General features: G+C 48.3%; 1 protein-coding gene across 1 annotated transcript in view; it reads right to left on the bottom strand.

Annotated features, from left to right (window-relative positions):
* The window catches only part of LOC147117011 (protein mono-ADP-ribosyltransferase PARP14-like), a 96,671-nt gene that overhangs the window by 29,191 nt on the left and 40,381 nt on the right, over nt 1-27,099 (bottom strand). The window contains exons 10-12 of the mRNA XM_085987561.1: nt 16,162-16,278; nt 15,915-16,082; nt 2,089-2,271 (exon numbers count right to left, since the gene is read on the bottom strand). Of these exons, the coding sequence (XP_085843687.1) occupies nt 2,089-2,271; nt 15,915-16,082; nt 16,162-16,278 (468 nt within the window). The remainder of the gene's footprint in view (nt 1-2,088; nt 2,272-15,914; nt 16,083-16,161; nt 16,279-27,099) is intronic.

The raw sequence follows: 27,099 nt of genomic DNA, 5'->3' as shown, positions 1-27,099 counted from the left end.
AGGAGCACGCGTAAGAGAAAAATAAAGCACCACTAATCACAAGGGTAGTCACTTGGGTGAAAAGTCTTGTATATAGTTTTAATGCCATCAGTTTCCTGAACATAAAAAATCTGGTGGCAACTGCTGCAGTTGTGGCGTCTGTCATTTGGCGAATGGGGATATCACATTGAGGCCTTAGGATTATTTGCAGATGTCAGCAAGCTGGTCAAATAGGTAGAAATGCGCAGGCATGGGCCATTGTCCATGGTCAGTTAAGAAGCAGCGAGGCTACAGTGTTTGATGTACCAGGCTACGCAAATCTGGCCAAGATGAGTGCATTCCTTGCATTCCGCCCAGCAATGTTCTCACGCACTGGTGCCGCTGGTTGACGGGCCTCTGCAGGATGCTCGTTTCCATCCTCCGCCTCCTCCTCCTCAGCATCATCCTCATCCGAGGCGGCTCTGTGAAGAGCCTCTTGGTCCTGCGGAATCGGCAAGCCACGACGCTGTGCCATGTTGTGAAGCACACAGCATATCACGACGATTTTGGAGACCCTGGCTGATGAGTACTGCAGGGCTCCACCTGATCTATCGAGGCATCTGAAGCGCATCTTTAGCAATCCGATGGCTTGCTCGATAATGCATCTGGTGGAAATGTGGCTGGAGTTGTAGCGCTCCTCAGCTTCGTTGGCTGGTCTCAACGGCGTCATTAGCCAAGACCGCAGGGGATATCCCTTGTCTCCAAGTAGCCATCCCTGAAGTTCGTTTGGCGGACTGAATAGTGGAGGCACAGTAGACTGGCGCAGTATGAAGGAGTCATGGCAGCTGCCAGGGTACTTGGCACAAACATGCAAAATCACCTTCTTGTGGTCACACACCAGCTGAACGTTAAGGGAGCGGACAAAAACTCCTGGATTGCGGTGGGGTGCCCTAAGGGCCACATGTGTGCAGTCAATGACGCCCTGCACCCTTGGAAAGTCTGCCAGCTGAGCTAATCCAAGCGCTCGCGCCCTCACACTTGCGCGATCCCGGGTGAAATGGATGTGATTGTGCACGAGGGCAAAGAGGTCATCGGTGACCTGTTTGATGCAAGTGTGTGCGGCCGCCTGGGAGATGCTGCTGATCCCTGGAAGGAGCCTGAGGCATAAAAGTTGAGTGCGTTGGTGACTTTGATGGCCACTGGTATGGAGTGTCGACCTGGTGCTCTGGGCTCCAGGTCTTGCTGCAGCATTGCGCAGATGTCAGTCACTACCTCTCGCGAAAGTCGAAGCCACCTTTGGCACTGCTGCTCAGTCATGTTGAGGTAGCTCAGCCTGTGTCTGTAGACCCTGTTTGGGGGGTATCTCCTGCGCCGACGGCCTTCCATGCGCTGGCCCCTTCTGGCCTGTGCTGCCTCAGGTGGCTGAGCCGCAGCCTGTCGCTCCTGCTGATGCTGCTGTTGCTGGTACTGCTGTTGCTGGATCTGCGTCAGCCTCCTCTGCTGTTGGAGATCCTCTAATGCCAAGAAGGGAAGGAACAAAAGGCCTCCCATGCTTCTGGCAGATGCCTCTGTTGAGGAAGCACTGAGTGAGGGTGGTGAGAGGGGCTTCCCAGGAGCTCACACTGGAGAAGTGTGTGAGGCTCCAACCTTCCACAGCTGTGCCTAAGCCTTCAACAAGTTGCCCCAAGCCTGGAGCAACAAGGTCCTGCAGCCTGCAAATGCTGTCTGATTAAATCTCTTCATTCCTGATTGACCTGCAGCTGAAAGTAAGCAAGCCAACATTGTTCACGCCAGGTTTCATCAGCGGTGTTCCCACCAGGCGTGGTTTACGTGGGGAAAGGCTGAAAATTGCAAGGGCCCCTTAAAATTGGATTACAGCTGCCAATTATTGCTCATTAGGCTCCCGACGACCAGTCCCACCGGCTGTGGGCGGGACTGATTCGGGTCGCGCTGAAACACCGGGGCGAAAGTCGGGCGGGGCAGGGAATCGGGCGGGGGGGTCGTGACCCCCTATTTCTGCGATTTTCAGCCCCGCCCGACGGCTCCAGGAAAATCGGGGCCTATGATATTCAAGATGAGGTGCTTCACAGCTGCATATTTAGTACTTATACATTTTAAGAAATAACATACTTGTTATTATTCCACTTTTTTCCGTTTGAAGCTTCGCCATCTCCTTTTGAAATACTGGGATGTGAGCAGGTGAGGAGTCATTCACTATCACATGTATTGGCGACGTTAGTTGTGTCTCTGCATACTGATGAATAGAATCAATAACTCCTGCCGCAAATACCTTTATATCTCGAAGCGGGTATCCTGTTGAGAAAGCTCCAAATAATTAAAACTAAATTTACTAAGTTATAAATCAGAATTCCCTACAGAAAAGCTGGAAGACTTTAAAGGTATTTTGCTGCCAAAATTGAGGGTGCAACCTGGATTAAGTTGACAAAAGCTATAGCCCTGTTAGATACAAAAAGGAAATTAAAAAATTTATAGTTACAGATACAATGGGGGGAATTTTAACCCCCCACGACTGGCAGGAGGGTAGGTTAACCTTTCAGAAATCTGAAACCCAAACCTTGAACGTGCCCATGTCTGGTTTTAACGGAGGTGCCTTGGGGACGGGCATCTAACCTGCTCTCGAGAGGCAGGTCAGTTATTTAAATACGTTAATGAGGCAGCGTACCCCTTATTTTTAACAGTCTGCTAGATTTAACGGCTGTGGGCCGGATTTCCCATGGCTCTGGAAACCCAAAAGTTGAAGGAAGGCGAGAATGGCTGGATCCAGCAGGTAAAGCACTACTTGTGGGCCAGGAGGAGCGCTACCCTCGGCTTCTCAAGCAAACCTGGTTCCCTCCACATGATCGGCCACATTCCTCACGATCCAAAGCACCCCCATCAAGATTCCCCTGACCCGCAATCTCGTCAACCACCTGCGCGATCGCTGCCCCAACCCACGATTTCCCTCACAACCCACAATCTCTTCAGTTTCCCCGCAATCCCTCAAACTCCCCCGCGATCACTCCACCCCCCCCGACCCGCAATCTCTTCAACCCCTCCCCGTGATCTCCCCCACAAGCTGCGATCTCTTCAAATCCCCCCGGCCCCCCCCGTGATCTCTCCCTCCTCCCTCTGCTCCCCAGCTGCGGACATCCAGCACAGGCCTTCCCGTCCAACAGCTAGCCTCTCAATCTGACTGGCTGCCGGCCAGAGAATGGAGAAAAATGACTCAAATGAGGTCCTGCCATTAAATCTTGACACAAAAGGCATCAAGGGGTATGGGGAGAGAGCAGGAATATGATATTGAGATAGAGGATCAGCCATGATCGTATTGAATGACGGAGCAGACTCGAAGTGCCGAATGGCCTACTCCTGCTCCTATTTTGGCGCACTGACCTCTACCTAGCGGAAGCTGAACGCCAACTCTCCGACACCTCCTCCTATCTCCACCACCGAACATCAAACCACCGTTTCCAAGACTGTCACTGACCTCATCTCCTCGGGAGATCTTCCCCCCGCTGCCACCAACCTCATAGTTCCCCAACCATGCACAGCCCGCTTCTACCTCCTTCCCAAGATCCACAAACAGGACTACCCTGGTAGACCCATCGTTTCAGCCTGTTCTTGCCCCACGGAACTTATCTCTTCCTATCTTGACTCTATCTTTTCTCCCCTTGTCCAGTCTCTTCCCACCTACATCCGCGACTCTTCGGACGCCCTCCGCCACTTTAACAGTTTCCGGTTTCCTGGCCCCAACCGCTTCCTTTTCACCATGGACGTACAATCCCTCTACACCTCCATCCCCCACCAGGATGGCCTGAGGGCGCTCCGCTTCTTCCTTGAACAGAGGCCTGACCAGTCCCCATCCACCACCACCCTCCTCCGCCTGGCTGAACTTGTTCTCACATTGAACAACTTCTCCTTTAACTCCACTCATTTCCTCCAAATCAAAGGTGTTGCCATGGGTACCCACATGGGTCCTAGCTATGCCTGCCTTTTCGTGGGCTATGTGGAACAATCTTTGTTCCAGTCCTACTCGGGTCCCCTCCCTCACCTCTTTTTCCGATACATTGATGACTGTATCGGTGCCGTTTCCTGTTCATTCACTTTGCCTCCAATTTCCACCCTTCCCTCACCTTCACATGGTCCATCTCGGACTCTTCCCTTCCCTTCCTCGACTTCTCCGTCTCCATCTCTGGGGATAGGTTGTCGACCAATATTCACTACACGCCCACTGACTCCCACAGCTACCTGGACTACACTTCCTCCCACCCCGCTTCCTGTAAGGACTCTATTCCATTCTCCCAGTTTCTCCGTCTCCGCCGTATCTGCTCCGACGATGCCACCTTCCACACCAGTGCTTCAGACATGTCTTCCTTTTTCCGCAACCGAGGATTCCCCTTTACCGTGGTTGACACTGCCCTCGACCGTGTCAGTTCTATCTCCCGCACTTCTGCCCTCACCCCTGCCCCTTCCTCCCGGAACCACGATAGGGTTCCCCTTGTCCTCACCTTTCACCCCACCAGCCTCCACATTCAACGGATCATCCTCCGGCATTTCCGCTACCTCCAAAGTGATCCCACCACCAAACGTTATCTTCCCCTCCCCTCCCCTTTCAGCATTCCGTAGGGACCACTCCCTCCGAGACGCCCTAGTCCACTCCTCTATCACCCCAAACAGCCCTTCCCCTTCGCCTGGCACCTTCCCGTGCAAGCGGAGGAGATGTAACACCTGCCCCTATACCTGCCCCCTTCCCACTGTCCAGGGCCCCAAACACCCCTTCCAGGTGAAACAGCGATTTACTTGTACTTCTCGCAATCTAGCATACTGTATTCACTGCTCACGATGCGGTCTCCTCTACATTGGGGAGACCAAACGCAGATTGGGTGACCGCTTTGTGGAACACCTCCGTTCAGTCCGTAAGGGTGACCCCGAGCTTCCGGTTGCCTGTCATTTTAATTCACCGCTCCATTCCCACTCGGACCTCACCGTCCTTGGCCTCTTGTATTGTTCCACGGAAGCTCAACGTAAACTCGAGGAACAGCACCTCATCTTCCGATTAGGCACTCTGCAGCCTTCCGGACTCAATATCGAGTTCAACAATTTCAGATCATAACCTCGGCCCCTATTTCATTTTTTCTTGTAATTTTTCCACTCCTTTCCACCACCCCCCCTTTCCTTTTGTTTCTCTCTCACACCTGGTAGCTATCTCTTGCCCTGCCAGTACACTTTACACCTAATCTCAGCCTATTACCATCTCATCTAGCTTCTAATACCTTTTATTGTCTCTTTTACTTCTTTTGTTTCTTTTATTCTTTTGTCCGATCGCAGCCCTGCCTTCGATCTAGTTTCTTTTCTTTCCAGTTTTGAAGAAGGGTTCGACCCGAAACGTCAACTCAAATTTCTCTCCACGGATGTTGCCTGACCTGCTGAGTTTTTCCAGCATTTTCTGTTGTTATTTCCTATTTTTCTGTGTTTCTGTGACCTCTGCGTTACCCGTAGTTACAGGATTCTTGGCCACTACAACCCCCACCTCTTAACCGACTCCCCGTAAATATCGGGGCCAAAGACTCTTACACTTATTTCTGACCATCTAAAAATCAAATTGCATGGATTCGGGTCAGGTTTTGCAATAAATCTTAATAGTTTATCAATTTTAAGGCTATAAATTATTGTTGGCGATGTTGTACAAACACTTAATTTGCTCATGTTAAAGTCCCCTCTGCTATTTTACAGAATAGCTAATTTAAAATAAACAGGCTAATGTTGCTATTAAAATAGCAGAGCAAGAAATTTGATAATTGCCCACTAAAGCTGTATGACAACATCCAATGTTCCCCCTATTTTGTTTTGGGTGTGCGGCCCATTTAAGTGGCTGCACGGCCCATTCACAGTTAGGCGGGAAACTTAACATTGAAAAAGCCGGTCCCGAGCTGCGCGGGACCGGCAGAGAGGGAACACTGATGACATCCCCAAAAGTAATTTCTCGGCTCCAATACTCTAATTGTCTGAAGCTTTATAATTGTGCACTATTTTTTTCTAGTTGGATGCACGCACCCACACACACTTCAGAATGGCCCTGCCTAAAACATCAATCTGTCTGTTCTCGCTAAAGATACTGACTGACCTGCTGTGATTTCCAGCATTTTGCGCTCTTGCTTCAGAATTCTAGCATTTACAGGGGGTGAAATTCGATGGCGCAAAAAAACGGGCGCGGGTGCCGCGATGCGAGATATGCCCGCGCCTGTTCAGAAAGTGTAGGCAGCACGTCAATTTGGTGCTGCCTGTTAAATACCATGATAGGCACACCGCCTAGCGAGGAACATGCTGCTGATAGGCCGCGCCCTCAGCAGGGGGCCGAAGTTTGCATCGCTGGAGTGAGGCTAGTTTTACTTAAAGCTAGCCTGCTCCTCTTCAAGGCAGTCTGCATCTCTTAAAACTGAGCTGCCATCTGCACATAAAATGCTAAAGTGCTTCAGCAATAACACAAGTGGCTCAATAGGTCAGGAAAAGGGCACTCAGGGTCTTGGACGCAGCACTCCAGCTTTGTGCAGGGGGTCAACACTGGAAGAGAGGTCCTATACCATAGGGGGCCAGGAGGTCCTCCAGAAAGAAGGATGTGGGACCAGATCGCCGAGGCAGTCATTGACCTCTCTTCCAGTGCTGTCCCACGGACCTGACTCCAGTGCCCAAAGAAGTAACTCAGACGATTGGTCAAGGTCTGTGAATACATCTTCAAAAGCTGTCTCTTACCAACTGTACTACTAGCCTCACACACTGCTCAATGCACAAGCACCACCCCCCCCGATCACTCACCTACCAACAATCTCTACCCAACACGAGGCACACCTCACAGTCCTAGCTTCACCTCACACCCTTGGAGGAGACGGAGCTGGCCACTCTTGGCAGATGCATGGCTGAGCCCTTGGCCAGCGGCAGGGCTGAAAGAATACAAGATGCCAGTATCCTCATACATTATCCTCCTTCTCACATCCTACTTCCCCCTCATCCCATAATCTCTTCTGATGTAAAGCTGCACATGGTGTAAGCATGCACCTCTTGCTTTCCCACCCTCCCCTCACCACAACCCTACCCTTGTGCCTTCCTCATTTCAGACACCCAAGAACTGCAGCCTGCCCAGCCAGTGGTTGACCAAGAAGAGGGAGAGGAGTGAAGAAGAAGAAAAAACACCGTCACTGAATTTTACACTCCCATCCACCAGCTCCTCGAGGTCGTCCTGCAAGGCCATCTGCAGTGTCCCCCACTGAAAGTCAGCAGCCTTCCACCAGCCAGGCTGCAGCCACTGCATAACATCACTAGGATAGGCAAATGCACATGCAAGACATACGAACAATGATGACAGGTAAAGACCCTATGGTCCATTGAGCCTGTCCCACACAATTGCGATACGTTGTGTATCACAATATATACACTCCGCACCCCACCCAAAACCATGTGATCTCCTGGGAGAGACAAAAAAAGGACAAAAAACCCAGGCCAATTTGGGGAAAAAATCTGGGAAAATCCTGTCCGACCCAACTAGGCGATCGAAACTAGTGCAGGAGATCACTCTGGCCCTGAACTCCCTGCAGTACCTATCTTCTGTAAGAGGTGATCTCTGCCCCAGCCAGAAACAGCATCCACCGCACGAGACGGCAGCCTGTTCCAGAGGTCCAATATTCTCTAGGAACCACCACCTGACATCTAACCTAGATCTAAACTTATACAACTTAAACTTGTGACCCCTGGTCCTCCCTAACCTATTTATTTGAAACAAACTGTCAACTGGAACACAATCTATTCCCTTCATTATCTTATAAACCTCAATCAGATTACCTATAAATCTACACTTCTCTAAAGTGTAGAGTTCCAACTCTTTTAGCCTATCTTGATAACTAAAATGCTTTAGACTGGGAATTAGTCTCGTGGCCCTCCTCTGTACCCTCTCCAAAGCCTCAATATCACCCACCAGGTGAGGAGACCAAAACTGGATACAGTATTCCAAGTGCGGCCTGACTAAGATCTCGTCCAAAGACAAAATAGTGTGCCTCATTTTATACTCAATTGTTTATGGATACACCCCAACACTCTACTTGCTCTAGCAATAGCTTCACGGCATTGCTCGTGTATCTTTAAGGATGTATGCACTAAAATGGCCAAATCTCTTTCTATCTCCATTTTCACTAAGACAGTCTCTAAGGGAATGCACAAGGGTAATTAGTTGATTTTTCGATCTAATATCGGATGCATATATGGATAAAGTTGCATTGAAAAGTATTATGTCCGTGTATAATTGAGACACGGACTGCAGGAGTTGATTATAACAAGTCTTTACTGAATGGAGACAACCTGGAAACTGAAACTACAGAAGCCTGCTAGGGCCTTTTATACAGGGGTAGTCACTGCCGGTATTGCAGTCTGAGACCAGTTATTCCCTTAAAAGGTACATACACAACAATTCCTCCCCTTTTAGGTAAACAGTACATAACATTCATTTAACAACTAAATAATAACTAATTACAATTACAATTACGGTTGCTAGATACATTGGTTGAAGTTAAGCAATTATAAGTTCAGTCTTTGAGGAGGCTTCCTGATTCTGTCTGGATAACGCCTCTTTGGGATATCAGGTTCTTCTGGCAAGGTTGAGTCGGGATCAATGTCGTTGTTTGGTTCGTCTGCTTCCAATATCACCGATTCTGCGGTAGATGCAATTGGTACTTCGGTTTCATCGTCAGGTGTATCAGATCGTGGTGTTGAGTTGACGTTTTCCAGTGACTCTAGAATCTGGTCAGCATGGCGTCTTACAATGCTCTCCCCAACGTCCACGGTATACATTAGAGGTCCTTGCCGTGTACAGATCGTTCCTGGCTGCCATTTCTCTGTGCGGTAGTCCCGGGCCAAAACTGGTTGACCCATCTTAAAACTCCTGGTCGGCCTTTCATTCATATTCTGAAACTGCCTGTTCTCCACATCTCTTCTGACGTTTGGCTTAGCCAAATCCAAGCGGCATCGTAGTCTTCGATTGAAGAACATCATGGCTGGAGTTTGGTTGGTAACCGCATGTGTCACATTCCGGTAGGCAAACAAGAAGTTATCCACCTTGTGCTGTAGGGGTATATCTTCATTACACATTGCCTTGATAGCCTTCTTGAATGTTTGAACAAACCTCTCGGCCAATCCATTAGTGGCTGGATGATATGGGGCAGATGTGTAATGCTTAACACCATTGTTCTTTATGAACCTCCGGAACTCTTCAGACACAAACTGTGGTCCATTGTCAGAGCAAATCTGTTCAGGCAGCCCATTCCTGGCGAATATGGTTCGTAAGACTGTGATAGTTTTTTCTGCGGTGGTTGAGGACATTTTTATTACATCTGGCCACTTTGAATGTGCATCCACCGCAATTAAAAACATCGAGTCCATAAAGGGACCAGCAAAATCAATGTGCACCCTTTGCCATGAAGATGAGGGCCATTCCCATGGATGTAGAGGGGCTTGTGGTGGGGCGTTTTGGACCTTCTGGCGTCCTGTACAGCTCTTGGTCATCTCTTCGATTTCTCTATCGATTCCCGGCCACCACACAAACGCTCTGGCTAAGTTCTTCATTTTTACCCCTCCCAGATGACCCTCATGAAGCTCATTCAGCACTCTATCCTTCAATTTGGGTGGAATTACTACTCTGGATCCACACATCAAGGTTCCTCTGCACACTGACAGCTGTTCTCTTCTCGGCGAGAATGCTGGCAGCAGTGGTTCGCCATGTGCTGGCCATCCCTTCACTGTTAAATCATAGACCCAAGAGAGTGTCGGGTCATTTCGTGTTTCCTTTTCTATGTTTGCATTCGTCACAGGGAGACATTCGACTATAGTCGAGTGGAATAACTCCACTGGATCCACTGCCAGTTCTTCTTCCACCGTCGGCAACGGTAGGCGCGACAATCCATCAGCATTCCCATGCCGTTTAGTTCCTTTGTACTCGATGTCATATTGGTGAGCCCCTAGGAAAATGGACCACCTCTGTAGCCGTTGTGCCGTCATTATCGGTACGCCCTTCTGAGGGTTGAAAATGGAGACGAGAGGTTGATGATCAGTCAGTGTGGTAAATTTCTGACCGTGCAGGTAGTGATTGAACTTCTTCACCCCCCACACCAGGCTGAGGGCCTCTCTGTCAATCTGGGCGTAGTTACGCTCGGCTGAAGTTAACGAGCGTGACGCAAAAGCTATCGGCCTCTCTGATCCATCAAGGAATTTATGTGACAGTACCGCCCCAATGCCGTAGGGAGACGCATCACACGCCACTCTTATCGGTAGTGATGGGTTGTAGTGAGCCAATACTTCTCTTGAAGTGATTAGGTCCTTACTCTTCTGAAAGGCCCGCTTGCATTCATCGCTCCATTTCCATGCTACTCCCGTTCGTAGTAGGGCGTTCAGTGGATGCAGAATTGTGGACAAATTCGGCAAAAACTTATGGTAGTAATTCACCAATCCGAGGAATGACCTCAGTTGCGACACATTTTCAGGCGCTGGAGCCTTAACTACCGCTTCAATTTTGTCAGGGGACTTATGCAACCCCTCTTCATCAATCACGTGGCCACAATACGATATCTGTTTCTTAAAAAACTCGCACTTGGGGCGATTGGCTCGTAGCCCATGTTCACGTAGTCTAGTGAGCACCTGCTCTAGGTTGGCAAGGTGTTCACTGTCATCTTCACCTGTCACTAGGATGTCGTCCAAGTAACACTGAGTCCCCGGAATCCCTTGCAGGACTTGTTCCATCGTTCTTTGCCATATCGCCGGAGCTGATGCTGCTCCGAATACCAGTCGATTGTACTGGTAAAGACCTTTGTGAGTGTTTATCGTGAGATACTTCCTAGAAGATTCTTCAACCTCCATCTGCAAATATGCTTGTGCTAGGTCAATTTTTGTAAAACGCTTCCCTCCAGATAGTGTGGCGAAGATATCTTCTATCCTTGGAAGAGGATATTGTACTGTGTGAAGGACTGGGTTCACCGTCACCTTGAAGTCCCCACAGATGCGAACCTTCCTTGGCTCCTCAGACTTATTGTTTAATGTTTTCTTCATGACAGGAACGATGGGTGTCGCCCACTCGCTCCAGTCTACCTTAGATAACATGCCTGCATTCTCCAGATTCTCCAGCTCTGCCGCGACGGCTGGGCGAATTGCATATGGTACCAGTCTTGCTTTGAAAAACTTGGGAATTGCATTCTCCTCTATTTTTATTGAGGCGGTTACGCCTTTAAGAGTGCCCAGTTCTTGTTGAAATACCTCTTTGGAGTCGGCTAAGATTGTTGGCAATTGTCCAGGAGTGACGTCGTCCTCCTTTTTACCAGCCACCGTCAGTGCCTGAATGGAGTGCCAGTCTAAACTTATCTTTCTGATCCATTCACGTCCCAATAACGGTGGTCCACCATCTTGCAGAATGTAGAGATACAATTTCCGTATTTTCTTGCCGTTGTATTCGACAGGCACCCTTATTTTTCCTCTGGGGTTTACTTTTTGCCCCGTATACGTCCTCAAGACAATGGATGTCTCTCTCAAAGGTATGTGTGAGAATAGCCGCTCGTAGTCTCATCGATTCATGACAGTTAGAGCTGATCCTGTATCCAATTCCATTTTGACTTGGGACCCTGCTATCGTGAGGGTGACCCAAATGGTTCGGAGATCCTCTTTTGCGATTACGTTGTGAAGTTTGAGACAGCTTAGTCTCTTGTTCCCGGATTCACTATCGCTCATCTGGTCTTCGGAACTACTGTCCATCATCTTTTGTACTTTCCTGTATGGTTCCTTAGTAGCCTTTTTGTTGTCGTTGGTCTTCTTCCCAGACCTGCAAACTCGTGCAATGTGTCCCATCTTTCCACATTGCCTGCATATTTTGTCCTTGGACCAGCAGTCCTTCTGGTCATGGTTTGTTCTGCCGCAGCGATAACATTTTGCAAATCCCCGTGTCATTTCGTGGGTGCCGTATTCCTGTGGCTTTTGTTGTATTTCCGCAGCTCCCCTTGCTGCTGCTTCGTACGATACTGCCACGCTGAAAGCCTTATCTAGCGTCAGCTCTTTCTCTGAGAGTAACCTCTTCTGGTTCCTTCACTCAGGAGTCCACAGACAAATTTGTCCCGTAAGGTATCTGCCAGTCCTGCTCCGAACTGGCAGTGCTTTGATAGCTTGCATAGTTCCGTAAGGTAATCAGCATTGCACTCTTTTTTATGCCGATTTCTCCTGTGGAATTTAAATCTTTCTGCTATCAGCAGCGGTGTAGGATTTAAGTGTTCCTGTAGGATAGCAACAATTTCGTTAAAACTCTTCGCCTTCGGTTTGGCTGGAGTAATCAGGTCCCGCAATAGGCCGTACGTTCTTGCGCCCATTAAATTTAGCAATACCGATGCCTTTTTCTCATCGGCTATTTCGTTTGCCTCGCAATATACCTCGACTCTTTCCACATACGTGGTCCAGTCTTCTATTGCATTATCGAAGGCAGTGATATCGCCAGTCTTTGGCATCTTGAAAATCTAAGATGGCGCCTCCCGCGCTTTGCCTTCGTCCCCGATGGATCAAAATGGCGCCTCCCGTGCTTTTCCTTCTTCCCCGCCGAGTTAAGATGGCGCCTCCCGCGCTTTCCCGCCGCTGCCAATGCTGTTGCTGGCGATTATATTTATTTTACTATCATGTAATGGCGACGCCCTATGGTCTTCGCGCCTCCCCGATCGCTGCTGCCAACGCCGCTCTCCGCAGTATCTTTATTTTTCTATCGCGCTTCAATATTTGCTCCGTTAATTGAAGAACCGTTCCCGTCGTGGAGCGGACCCTCTGGGACACTTCCCTCCCTCTTCTTAGGTCCGAACGCTGCCCGGCTTCGAAGCACCGGCCGCGCCCTGTGTGCTCCACCCTCTCTCTTTCTCTTTGCTTCCCGACTCGCTGCCCGGCCTCGTTGCAGAGCCACCCGATCGAGCTCTAGCCCGCCGCAGCCCAGGAAGGATCAGTGCACTACCTGCCACCAGCCCGATTAGCTGGGAAACCACAGACTGGAGAACCAAGCCTGGCTCTCGACAGTCTCTCCTGCAATTTTTCAATTCGATGATTTGGAGGGCGGTTGCCCACGGTCGACGCCTGTTTCTGGAGTTTCTTTGGATTATTTTTTTTTCTTCTGGCTCCGACTTTCAATAACGTCGTCTGAGGTGCTGCCGAGTTGCAGGTAAGTTTGTTTCTTACTCGTCGCCAGTATTATGTCCGTGTATAATTGAGACACGGACTGCAGGAGTTGATTATAACAAGTCTTTACTGAATGGAGACAACCTGGAAACTGAAACTACAGAAGCCTGCTAGGGCCTTTTATACAGGGGTGGTCACTGCCGGTATTGCAGTCTGAGACCAGTTATTCCCTTAAAGGGACATACACAACAAAAAGTTTGCTTTGTGGTGACTTTTATTTCAGCACCTTTAATTCCCTGGGCTTCAATTTTGCTAACAAGTCTATTATATAGTACTTTATCAAATGCCTTTTGAAAGTCCATATACACATCAACCGCACTACCCTCATCAACCCTTTCCGATACTTCATCAAGGAACTCAATCAAGTTAGTCAGGTAAGATTTGAGTTTAGCAAATCCTGCTGGCTTTCATTTATTAACTCCTATTTTTCCAAGTGCAATTAATTTTGTCCCGGATTATTGTCTCTAAAAGATTCCCCACCACCAATGTTAGACTGAGTGGCCTGTAGTTACCGGGTTTATCCCCCTCCCCTTTTTTGAATGGGGTAAAACATTTGCAATCCTCAGTCCCCTTGGAAGATTGTGGCCAGAGGCTCTGCAATTTCCACCCTCAGCAACCTAGGATGTATCCCATCTGGGCTGGGTGACTTTTCTACTTTGAACGCTGCCAACCTTTTAAGTACCTCCTCTTTATCTATTTTTATGTTATCCAATTTCTCTACTACCTCGTCCTTTATTGTGACATTGGGAGCAACAACTTCTTTAGTGAAGACAGATGCAAAGTACTCATTTAGTACCTCAAACATGCCCTCTGCCTCCACAAGAAGATCTCCTTTTTGGTCCCTAATTGGCCCCACCCTTCCATTGACTACCCTTTTACTATTTATGGCGGAAAAATACAGTATCGCCCCATTTGGGACGCCATTATCAGCCGTGCACAAAGTTTAGTGCCTAGCGCTAATTATCGCCTCCGACGGCAAACTTGGCTTTTATCACCCCTGGAGGTGATTGGAGCGCTAAATCAGGCGCTTCACACCTGTCTTAAGGCGCAAAGGCCGAGGAACGAGGTGCTACCTCAGAGCGCTGGCGAAGCAAGGAAGGGCAAATCAAAATGAACCTGCAAAGTGCTGCTCAGTACCCAAAACCCCTTCAGACAGCGTTGAATCTCTCCAGAAGTCTCTCTCCCTCTCTCTCAGAATGCGCGCTGTAAAAATGTCACCAACAAAAAAAGGCAGGAAGCGGTCACCTTTAAATAACGCTCCCCCAGTCCCTTCCCGACTGCAAAACGCTCCCCTCAACCTGTCGTTGCTAGCGGCAGGCAGTAAGGCAGGGGGCGCCACTCAATATCCGGTCCCGGGCGCTACCGGGGCGTTGCGCACTCGACTGACGTCACGATCTGCCGGCGCAGGAGATCGTGGCGGTAGTGTTTAGCGCCACTGCAAAATGTCTAGTTAATTTTGCGAGCGGCGCAAATATCACCGCGCCTGGGCGCTAGTTGCTTGCGCCCCAATTGGCGCCCTCTTAAGGCGCTAACGGGAGGCGCAAACAACTGAATTTTTCCCCCTATGTGTTTATAAAAGACTTTTGGGTTCCCTTTTATGTGGAGGAAGATGGCACTAAGTGACAATTTTCTCACTCCCAGGACTAAACATCAGTGCTGCAAAAACTAAATGACCGGGCCAGGGCTGGCCATTCTCAATTTCTTCCCTCGGGAAACCTGGGTACCAGCACATTCTTCACCCTCCAAAAATACCTGTACAACAAATGTACTCTGGTTAAGGGGGCATTAACTCGGGATCTTACAGTATGGCTAATTATCTCCGCTCACAGCTATTACTTTCATGCACAACGTAAAACGCCTTCCTTCATGTTAACATTGCGATACCATTAAGCATTTCTTAATTTCTCCCATGCCAATTACCACACACCTCAACTGCTAGCCTTCAATTGAGGGGGCATCACAAACCTGAAACACCTCACGGCCTACGAGGAGAAGGCCATGATGCTCATGTGGGGGATCTCTGCTTTTACTAAAGGAGATGGTGAGGTCGGGAGCATATTGCCAATGTCAGGTTAGTGACTGAACACCTGCCCTGTCAACGTGTCATCCCTGTGAAGAACCATACAGCCACAAGTTCTCATCCCTCTAATTCTGTCCTCTTGATCATCCCTGACTATAATCGCTCAATCTTTGGTGGTCGTGCCTTCTGTTGCCTAGGCCCTAAGCTCTGGAATTCCCTCCCTAAATCTCTCCGTCTCTCCACTGCTCTTTCCTCCTTTAAGACGCTCCTTAAAACCTACCTCTTCGACCAAGCTTTGGTCATCTGCTCTAACAACTCCTTATATGGCTCGACGTCAAATTTTTCTTTTGATAACACTCCTGTGAAGCGCCTTGGGACGTTTTATTACGTTAAAAGTGCTATATAAATATATAAGTTGTTGTTGCTGCCAAAAAAGACACTTGCCCTGATTATACACTGAAATTATGCTGAAAGTGGTGTGGAAATTCTATACCCGTCTATCCTTTAATCTCTATGTTACTTACTCCAACTAAAGATGACTTTTGTTGTTAGTAGAGCAGTGCATTAATAATGATCACTGCCCTTTCTGTAGTTAGGTACACTGCTAGGAGGAGCAATTAGTGGTTTGCAAGAGGCTAAATTATATTGCTGCTATTACACAGTGAAACAGTTTACTCCAAATTACTAAATAGAAGAATCAAATAATTACCTGAGGGCAGGTGTTTGGGGACAGGGATGCACAATAAATCATATGGACGATCAGTAAACTTCTGCAAGACATTGAACATAGCTGTTGCAATGTCTGTGTTGGCCTTTATTCTAACAAGAATGTAATGTTTCCCTCCTTTTTCTTTAATGTCACAGTTTGCTTTGTTTTCTGTAAAAAAAACATAATTATTCATACCTCTGCGGTATCAAATTAAAAAAAAAATTAATTAAAATGACCTTAATCTTACCAACGTATTCCACCACTAGAACATTGTCTATTTTCGAAACGTCTCTACAGCACACTTCCAAAGTTACATTCCCAATATTCGTCAAAAAAGGAGGGTGCAGGGGAGTCTCAATCTTTCCTAGATATACAACAAATAAAAGCAATCATTATCACAGTAAACTGAACACCACAGTATTTTTCCCCATTACATATTTTCACTGAAAATGTTAGCAATACTGTGTAAATATACATTAGTCAATGGTAATACAGTAGTATTAATGAGATATCAATGTTAATACAGTAGTCCTCCAGGTATCAAATCTAGGATATGTGGTCCGTTTAATATTATTAATAACCTCCACAAAAGTATTAAAGATCTCGGTCTGTGAATGGCTCAAAGTACATGGAAAATCAGGATTTCTGAACAGAGGATCTATTTTAGAGCGATTTTTTTATCAATAAACAACTGAATACAAAATAAAAAATTGCATTTAATATTGGAAATGCAAGTGAATTTTGATGCAAGAAATACAGTAAACTCTTGTTTAAACGGCACGTAATCATCTGGAATACTTTAATAACCGGCCACAGTCTGTTCGCCCTCCTGCCATCTGGGAGACGCTACAGATGCATTCGCACCCGTACGACCAGATTTAGGAACAGCTTCTTTCCCAGGGCTGTCATCCTACTGAACTCCACAAATAAACTCTAAAACCTGCACATCTGCCAATGCACTTTATTATGGTTATGTTATGTTAATATACTACAAGCCAAATGTATGTTGAATGTTTAAATGTCTTAATCCAAATGTACACTCTCGGGAGCCGCAAGCCTACATTTCGTTGTACTGCACTTGTGCACTAACAATGACAATAAAAGTTGATTTGATTTGATTTGAAAATAGATAACCGGTAATATTGCCAAATCCATCCAGCACTCGTTTTGCCGAGTCCGAGTCTCCCGCGGTGGCCGAGTTAGTCAGTGGTTTTTATTTTTGTTTGTGTTAAGAATTGCCTTGGTAGGTAGACCTCTCGGTTATCCAGAATTTTTCATCAACCGGCACCATCCTGGTCCCATAGGTGCCGGATACAAAAGAGTTTACTGTATTACATAATGTAAAGTGTATCATTAGTTGAAATACAGCAGGATTGTAATTTGGTCCGCTAAGTGTGGTCTTGAGTGACAGCAATAGCCAATGCACACAGAATGTTATGGTAGTTAAGTAGACCCATAAAAATAAATCCAGGAGGTTATACTGAAGCTGTATAAAGCACTAGTAAACTTGAGGTCATCCAAAGCTCGGCTGCCCATGCCCTAACTCACACTAAGTCCCGTTCATCCATCACCCCTGTGCTCACTGACCTACTTTGGCTCCCGGTTAAGTAACGCCTTGATTTTAAAATTCTCATCGTTGTTTTCAAATCCTTCCATGGCCCCGTCCCTCCCTATCTCTGTAATTTCCTCCAGCCCCACAACCCACCGAGCTATCTGCGCTCCTCCAATTCTGGCTTCTTGAGCATCCTTGATTTTAATTGCTCTACCGTTGGTGGCCATGCCTTCAACTACCAAAGCGCTAAGCTCTGGAATTCCCTCCCTAAACCTCTCTGCCTTTCTACCTCTTTTTCCTCCTTTAAGACGCTGGTTAAAGCCTACCTCTTTGACAAAGCTTTTGGTCATCGGCCCAATATCTCTATGTGGCTAGATGTCAAATTTTGTTCGATAACGCTCCTGTGAAGCGCCTTGGGACATTTTAATACGTTAAAGGTGCTATATAAATATAAGTTGTTGTTGTAAAGGTGCTATACAAATACAAGTTGTTGTTGTAGTGAAACCATTTTTTGTAGCATGGACTCAAAATTATTATCTTAATGATTAGACTGTTACTATGCCACAAATAGAGACTTGGATGAAGGATTCAATAAAAATGTAGAAATTCCTCTTTCGATAGAGCATAATGGTAAACAAAAAAACTCTTTAAGCTACTCACAAACAGCTATGAAGAGAGGCTGTGATAGAGCTTGTACGTGTTCCTAACCTGGCATAACTGTATAGTATAAATGCTGTTGTAGGCCCCTGCATTACTCTCCAGCAACAATGTGACTCGTATCTGTAACTCCCAATCAACGTAAAACTGAGAAACAGAGCAGTCAACACTACAACTGGCCTTGGCTATAAATGTGGTGGGATCAGTGGCAAAGAAAACACTGGTCCAATTTTCTCCCTCATTGGTAGATATTGAATTTAGAAAAAACAGTAAGTTTGATTGTGCCTTGGTAACATTCAAGAAATGGATGCCCATGTCTTAAGTTCACGCATAATGGTGCAGTTGAGCTTCCTTGGACAATCAATCATGCTGCTATGTCTAGGACCTGCACCACAGCCTGTTGCTACAGTGAAGCAATTTGTAAAAGGTCCACGAACAAGGTAAGGGAAAACTCTATCATGGAATCTCTGGTGGTCCACCTCACAGCCTGAAGCCAGAAAGCCACTGATGGTAAATCCTGCCTAGTGGATCTTGCAAAGCACTATCATAGAGCGAGAAATTCATTATCGCCCAGGAATGGGCGCTAACTTCGGAAAAATTTCAGGAGGAGTAATTCAGTATCGCCCCGTTTGGGCCGCTAACTTTTGAAAGCTGGGAAACTTAGCGTCAGGCGCTAATGATTCCCAGCTTTTACAAAATTCGGTGATTGCGCTCCAGGACGGAAGTGGAGCACTAAATCAAGCACTCCACTTCCTTCCTGGAGCGCTGAAGAACGCAGGCAGGGCGGTAGTGGTGCAGTGCTGCACAATGTCCCGTGCAGTGCTGCCGCGATCCGAGGTTCTTGCCCTCCCTTAAAGGGAAGGGCCATCACTGCAGGCTCTGCATTGGGACCAGTTAGCCGGTCCCCGACGGCAACCGTGATCCGGCCCGATCAGCCTCATGCACTCCAGCAGAGTGCCGGGCTGATCGATTGCGGCCCAGGAGCAATCGAGAAAAATTACTTGAAGCGTTGTTAAAATTTTTCACCTACCCGCGCCAACATCCCCTTTTATTTGCGCCTCCGAAGCTCCCGGCCTCCTGAACAACGCCTCCTGCAGCAGTCGGTGCTGTCGCCTGGCGATGCTGCAGGGGGCGCAGGAGATCGTGGCGCAAAGTGTTATCGTTGCCACAAACATCTTGGCCAAGTTAGTGGGAGTCATTTGTCATGCCAGGCTCGATTGGTAAGTCAGTAGCGCCTCATTATCGCCCCCCGGAGCCGATAATGGGAGGCACTAACCAACCGAATTTCTCCCTCTGAGATATAGCGGCAGGCGCTAATGAATTTCACAGCACGCAAAATTCAGTGTCATTGCTCAAAGAAAGGATGGGAGCACTAAATCAAGCGCTAACGGCCTAGCTCAGTGACGTTACACTCAAAGCTCTAACCAATATCAAGTGCAGTCTAGTCGCAAGCCATTATTGCCACAGGCTCTTTCCACTTCTTAAAGGGGAGGTTCATTAATGCTGCATTAATGTTCATTAATGCTCATTCTCAGCATTGCTGGCTGTGAACCTGTGTCAGCAAGCAGGAGCAGGCCAAGCCCAAGGAGCTGGATGACTTAAGCAGGTTTCAAGATGGCAAATCCACGCCCCAGGGAGAGAGCCCGCAGATTTTCAGGGCAAGCATTGGAGGAGTTGGAGTCCGCTGTGGAGAGACGGAGCTCTACCCGGCAAGTGGCAGGAAGCCCTCACCACAAGTTTTCCGCACTATGTGGAGGGAGGTTGCCCATCAGGTCTCCGGCAGCACTGTGGGCCCCAGGAACCATATACAGTGCAGGAAGAAATTTAACAACCTCACTCAGGTGGTCAGAGTGAGTCAATGCCTCAACAAATGCTACATGCCACCGTCTGAAGCACAGACTGCACACACTGGCTGAAGCACCAGACCCCCCAGCACTCACCCACCAACAATCTCTACCTACCAACACTCGCACTCACATCTTGCACACAATGACAGCTATTCAAATATAGCAGGCATATCACCCAAACACATTGCTCCACACTCACTCACACACTTTCCATTCTCAGGAGGGAGCAGGAGCGCACAAGCGGAAGACAAGCCGACACCCAACTACTGCCTGCGTTGGAAGATAGAGTACTGGAGATCATTGGGTGCCAGGTGGTGGGTGCCGTGGCCACCGGTGACGTTGACCCCCTTGGGGACAACAACGGTATGTTCATCCCTATTCCTTCTTCTCACATCCCACTTCCCCCTCACCCCACAAGCCTTTCGCACTTCCCAGCTAATCATGCTGTCTGCATGCATTTCTCCGTTCCTGGCCCCCTCCCCTCACCTTAATCCATCTCTTCTGCCTTTATGCTTTCAGATAATGAGCAAGCACCAGAGTAGCCCGTCCCCGAGGGCACCGTACAGAGCGAGGCGGGAAAAGAGGGGGAGGAAGAACACACCGCGTCACTGCATGTCTCACCCACAGGCACCAGCTCAGATACTGGCACTAAGCATTCTTTAGAGGCTAGTATAGTAGCGGGATGCACCGCGAACGAGCAGACTGCAGCAAGGTCAGGGGGAAAGGGTAGCTCGGGGGCCAGCTCCCCGGAGGGTGAGTTCACGCGTGAGTTCTGCTGCACAGGACTCAGATGAAGACTTCGATGGGGAGGCCTTTAGAAGAAGGGTGATGGGCATGCACATGGAGATCATAGGAGCAATGGCAAGGGTGCCCGAGAGCCTGTTGCCAATGGTAAGGAGTGTGGAGGAGTCCGCCTCCAACATTGCACAAAGTTCTGTGCACACCATGGAGCCCATCATTTCCAGTCTGGAAAGGATGGTCGACTCTCAGAGAGACCGTGGCAACCCAGACCTCATGCCGCGCATGATGGGCAATCTGGCAGCTTGCATTGCAGCACAAGCGGAAGCGACGCAATGTCTTAGTGCTGTAATGCAGACTGTGGTTGGTGCCATTCAATCTCAGACTGTTCTCATGCAGTCTCAGTTTGATGCCACGCAAGCTCTGACTGCTGCCATCGTGGCTGGATCTACCACCGTTGACTGAGGATTTCACAGTGTAGCCGCAGGCCAGCAATCTGTGCTGCAACAGATTGCTAGGTTTGCTGAGGTGTTGCCCCGTCGAAGTGGCAATGGGTCAATGGAGCAGGAAGCTGCTGTCCTCTCTCAGGATGACAGCATTCCTGCTCCCACCACTGGCACTCCGCCATTGCCCTTGTCGCTGCCTGTCTTCCAGCCAGTCCAGAATGCTGTCACCCATGCGGAGGTGCTGCAATCTACGGCCGGGCCTTCCAGGTTCAGAGCTGGTCGAGGCCATCCTTCAAGGCCATCTGAAGTCTCCCGCCCGGACACTAAGAAACCTTCCACCAGCCGTGCTGTAGGCACTGGGCCAACATTTTGTAGAGCACGAGAGTAGGCAAAGGCACAGTAACGCAAGGCACTAAGGGATTGCACAAGGGTGAATAGTAAATATTGTTGTTGTAGAGATGTGTTCACTGATTATTGATAAATTTATTAATTCACTTTGGATAATTTTGTGCTGTCCCTCATTTCAGCTGTGCACTATGATATGGCCTGTGACAGGGATGGAATGATGGGGATGTCATAGAGTCATACGGCACAAAAGGAGGCCATTTGGCCCATCAAGTCCGTGTTGGTTCTCTGTAGAGCAATCCAGTCAGTCCTACTCCCCTGCTCTATCCCCGTAGGCCTGCAAGTTTATTTCCCTCAAGTGCCGATCCAGTCTCCCCTTGAAAACACTGAGTGTCTTCGCTTCCACCACTTCCATCAACAGCGAATTCTAGGTCCTCACCACTTGCTGTGTAAAAAAGATTTTCCTCATGTCCCCCCTGTATCTCTTGCCCAAAACCATAAATCTGTGTCCCCTAGTCCTTGTACCATCAACTAATGGGAACAGCCTTTCCCTGTCTAGCCTATCCAAACCCATTATAATCTTGTACACCTCTATTAAATCACCCCTCAACCTCCTTTGCTCTAATGAAAACAAATCCAGCTTCTCCAACCTGTCCTTGTAGCTAAGATCCCCCATCCCCGGAACCATTCTAGTAATTCTCCTCTGCACCATCTCACGGGCCTTCACATCCTTCCTAAAGTGTGGTGACCAGAACTGGATGCAATTCTCCAGTTGTGGCCGAACCAGCGTTTTATAAAGGTTCAGCATAACTTCTCTACTTTTGTACTCAATACCTCTATTTACGAAGCCCAAGGTCAACAACAACGACGACTTTATTTATATAGCACCTTTAACGTAGTAAAACATCCCAATGCGCTGCACAGGAGTATTTTAAGACAAAAAATTTGACACCGATCCACATAAAAATAAATTAGGGCATGTGACCAAAAGCTTGGTCAAAGAGGTAGGTTTTAAGGAATGTCTTAAAGGAGGAAAGAGAGGTAGAGCGGCAGAGAGGTTTAGGGAGGGAATTCCAGAGCTTAGGGCCTAGGCAACAGAAGGCACGACCACCAAAGATTGAGCGATTATAGTCAGGGATGATCAAGAGGACAGAATTAGAGGAGCGCAGATATCTCGGGGGGTTGTGAGGCTGAAAGAAATTACAGAGATAGGAAGGGGAGGGAGTTGAAAACAAGAATGAGAATTTTGAAATTGAGGCGCTGCTTAACCGGGTAGGTCAGTGAGCACAGGGGTGATGGGAGAATGGGACTTGGTGCGAGTTAGGACACAGGCAGCTGAGTTTTGGGTGACCTCAGGTTTACATAGGGTGGAATGTGGGAGGCCAGCCAGGAGTGCATTGGAATAGTCAAGTCTAGAGGTAACAAAGGCATGGATGAGGGTTTCAGCAGCGGATGAGCTGAGGCAAGGGCGGAGACGGGCGATGTTAGAGGTGGAAGTAGGCGGACTTTGTTACGCTGCGGACATGTGGTCGGAAGCTCATTTCACGGTCAAATATGACACCAAGGTTGCAAACAGTGTGGTTCAGCCTCAGACAGATGTTAGGGAGAGGGATGGAGTCAGTGGCTAGGGAACGGAGTTTGTGGCGGGGACCGAAAACAATAGCTTCGGTTTTCCCAATATTTAATTGGAGAACATTTTTGCTCATCCAGAACTGTATGTCGGACAAGCAGTCTGACAATTTAGACACCATGGAGGGGTCGGGAGAAGAGGTAGTGAGGTAGAGCTGGGTGTCGTCAGCGTACATGTGGAAACTGACGCTGTGTTTTCGGATGATGTCGCCAAGGGGCAACATGTAGATGAGAAATCGGGGGGGCCAAGGATAGATCCTTGGGGGACACCAGAGGTAATGATGCAGGAGCAGGAAGAGAAGCCGTTGCAGGTGATTCTCTGGTTATGCTTAGATAGATAAGAATGGAACCAGGCGAGTGCAGTCCCTCCCAGCTGGACGACGGTGGAGAGGCGTTGGAGAAGGATAGAGTTGTCAACCGTGTCAAAGGCTGCAGATAAGTTAAGAAGGGTGAGGAGGGATAGTTTACATTTGTCAGTCACAAAGGATGTCATTTGTGACTTTAATGAGAGCCATTTCGGTACTGTGGCAAGGGCGGAAACCTGATTGGAGGGATTCATACATGGAATTGCGGGAAAGATGGGCACAGATTTGGGAGGCGACAACACGTTGAAGGACTTTGGAGAGGAAAGGGAGGTTGGAGATGGGGCGGTAGTTTGCAATGACGGAGGGATCAAGGTTTGTTTTTTTGAGGAGAGGGGTGCTGACGGCAGATTTGAGGGAGAGGGGCACAGTACCTGAAGAGTATCAGCTAACATGGGAGCCAGAAAAGGAAGTTGGGTGGTCAGCAGTTTGGTGGGAATAGGGTCGAGGGAGCAGGAAGTAGGTCTCATAGACAAGATGAACGCAGGGAGATCATGAGGGGAGATTGGAGAGAAACTGGAGAAAGATGTGAGTTCAGGGCTAGGGCAGGGGGGAACCTTAGAGGAAGTTTGGCCCAGTGGGCTAGGGGAAGGAAGGGAAGTGGCAGAGGCAGCTGAACGGATGGCCTCAATCTTAGAGACAAAGAAGTCCATGAACTCTTCACACTTGTTATCGGAGGTGAGGGTGGAAGAGATGGGAGAAGTGTTTAAGAAGACAGTTAGCAGTAGAGAATAGGAGTTTATCTTTGCATTCCAGAATGATTCTGGAATAGTGAGCAATTTTGGCAGACGAGAGCAGGGCCCGATAGTGCTTTATGTGGTCCAGCCAGATGTGGCGGTGAATGTCCGCCATATCCGTTCAAGTCTGCGTCCCAAGATCCTATATGCTTTGCTAATTACTCTCTCAATATGTCCTGCCACCTTCAGGGACCTATGCACATTAACTCCCAGGTCCCTCTGTCCTTGTACACTCTTTAAAGCTGTGCCATTAAGTGTATATTAGCGCCCTTGGAGCCGGCTACCAACTGCTTCACGCCTCCTCTCCCTTTCGCTGTCGGGGCGAGGCGCTAAGGCAGGGGACGATACTCAGTTTGGCAGATCACGATCTGCTTAGCGCTAAAGTCCCTGGCGTTAACTCGTACGGGGGGGGCTGAATTTGGTGTGCCCCACTGGATTCACCGCGCCTCAGCGCTACTGCCTCAGCGTCTCGTTAGCGTCCCCGCCACGCACTAACTGGAGGTGCTAAGGTACCGAATTTCTCCCTCTAAGTTTCCACCAATTCTAGAATCGTAAGCCCCAACAATCCGTGGCCCATCTGGTGTAGTCCTGCCATAACTTTGGCAGAATCTCACCACAAGGGGCACAAATTAAGCTAGAACTTGGATACGCCGAGTGTTGGCCATGCATTGCGATTTCTGGGATGGCCTTCTGGAGACTGAGCCTCCATGACTCCAAAGAATGTCATTGGTGCAAGTGGTGAGCGAGCCAGGGGCGTGTGAGCTGGGGGCAGCGACTCCTTACATCAGGAGTTTCCACTTTTCCAGACTTCAATGGGACTCAATGAAGGGTCAGCTGAGTAACTTGCTGACAACCAGCGGAAGAGGAATCCAGGCTACAATCATGGACTGAACCTCAGGAGCAAAATTTCAAATTAACCTCTAGTTTTTAAATTCACATAGTGGGAACATTGTTGAAACTGGAAAAATACAAAGCAGAATTTATGATGTCAGTCATACGGAAAGAAACTGAACATCTAAGAAAATTGTCAAACAATCAAGGATACTCAAAGGGGTTTTGCATACAACAAATGCGGACACAAGAAAGTCACTTTTAAAGTAAGATAGCACAAGAAACATCAATGAAATTAGCATTCTGGGGGCAGGGTACTTTGTAATAGTTGGAAGCTGGAGAAGGAGGGGAAGTTCACATATGAGATAACTAATTAAAAAGTATTTACAGCGCAGAAACAGGCTATTCGGCCCAACAGGTCCATGCCGCTGTTTATGTTCTACATGAGCCTACGCCCACAACTCTTCATCTAACCTCATCAACATATCCTTTTTTATCCCCCTCATGTGCTTATCTAGCTTCCCCTGGAATGCATCTATGCTATTCGCCTCAACTACTTCCTGTGGTAGCGAGTTCTGAGTAAAGAAGTTTCTCCCGAATTCCCTATTAGATTTATTAGTGACTAACTTATGTTTATGGCCCCTAGTTTTTGTCTTGCCGGCAAGTGGAAATATCTTCTCTATCCTATCAAAGCCTTTCATAATCTTGAAGACCTCTATCACCCCTCAGTCTTCTCTTTTCTAGAGGAAAGAGCCCCAGCCTATTCAATCTTTCCTGATAGTTATAACCTCTCAGTTCTGGAATCACTCTAGTAAATCTTTTTGCACCTTCTCCAGTACCTCTACATCCTTTTTATAATATGGAGACCAGAACTATTCACAATACTCCAAGTGTGGTCTAACCGAGGTTCTCTACAGGTTTAACATAACTTCTTTGTTTTTCAATTCTATCCCTCTAGAAATGAACCCCAGTGCTGTGTTTGCTTTTTTATGGCCTTATTAACCTGCATCACTACTTTTAGTGATGTGTCTATCTGTACCCCATGATCCCTCTGTTCCTCTACCCCATTTAGACACTTAGGGGGGAAAATTGATTCGCACCCCTTTTGGGGCGCTAACTTCGCCAGGGCGCTTCTTTTAGCGCCCCGAAAAAATTAGCACCCCCGCAGCTGAAATTCATCAGTAGCGCCCCAAGAGGGAAGCGGGGTGCTACTGGAAGCGCACCCCCGCCTCCCACTTGGGTGCGAGCGAATATGGCAGACGTGGTGTTGCAGGCCTTCTTCTCCTTCTTAAAGGGGAGGGGCCTTGCACGGCGTGACCCCGGGCCCAGCTGGGCCACCGGGATCGGAGTGCTGGCAAAAGAGTCCAGCACTCAAGAGAAGTGCCAGGCAAATGGAGCGCAGCCAGCACTCCGCGGGGGGGTTGCACAGGAGGCCAGGGACGGCAACGGAAGCAGGTGCTGGCAGGCGGCCAGCAACAAAAATGGCCACCCGGTACCTCGCCTTTAATTAGCAGCGCCCCGGCCGCAGATAGGCCCCCCTGACCCTGCCGGACATAGCTAACTGTTACCGCCGCCGCTAACCTCCCGCTGAATTTCACGGGAGGTGTTGGCGGCGCTGCGCTCAGGTGCTAGTTGCTTTGTGCCCCGTTGCTAACGGGAGGCGCAAAGCAACTGAATTTCTCCCCTTTATTTTCCAAGGAGTATGTGGCCTCCTTATTCTTCCTACCAAAATGTATTACCTTGCGCTTATCTATACTGAAGTTCATTTGCCAATTACATGCACATTATGAAAGTTTATTATAGTCTTCCTGTATTTTGGCGCAGTCCTTTCTCCGCATGAACTACGCCCCCCAACTTGATGTCATCTGCAAATTTTGAAATGGTATTTCCGATTCCCATGTGGTCCCAGCACCGACCCTTGTGCAACACTTCTTCCCACCATTTGCTAACCCTAGTAATTACCTTTAATCCTTACACTGTTTTCTGTTTTGTAGCCAGCTTACTGTCCATTCTGATACTTTCCCCTGACTGCACAATTTCT

The sequence above is a fragment of the Somniosus microcephalus genome, chromosome 5, assembly GCF_052327205.1.
Source record: "Somniosus microcephalus isolate GS21.2 chromosome 5, FLI_Smic_1.0, whole genome shotgun sequence".
Taxonomy (NCBI): Eukaryota; Metazoa; Chordata; class Chondrichthyes; order Squaliformes; family Somniosidae; genus Somniosus; species Somniosus microcephalus.
This window is presented reverse-complemented; position numbering and strand designations above follow the sequence as displayed.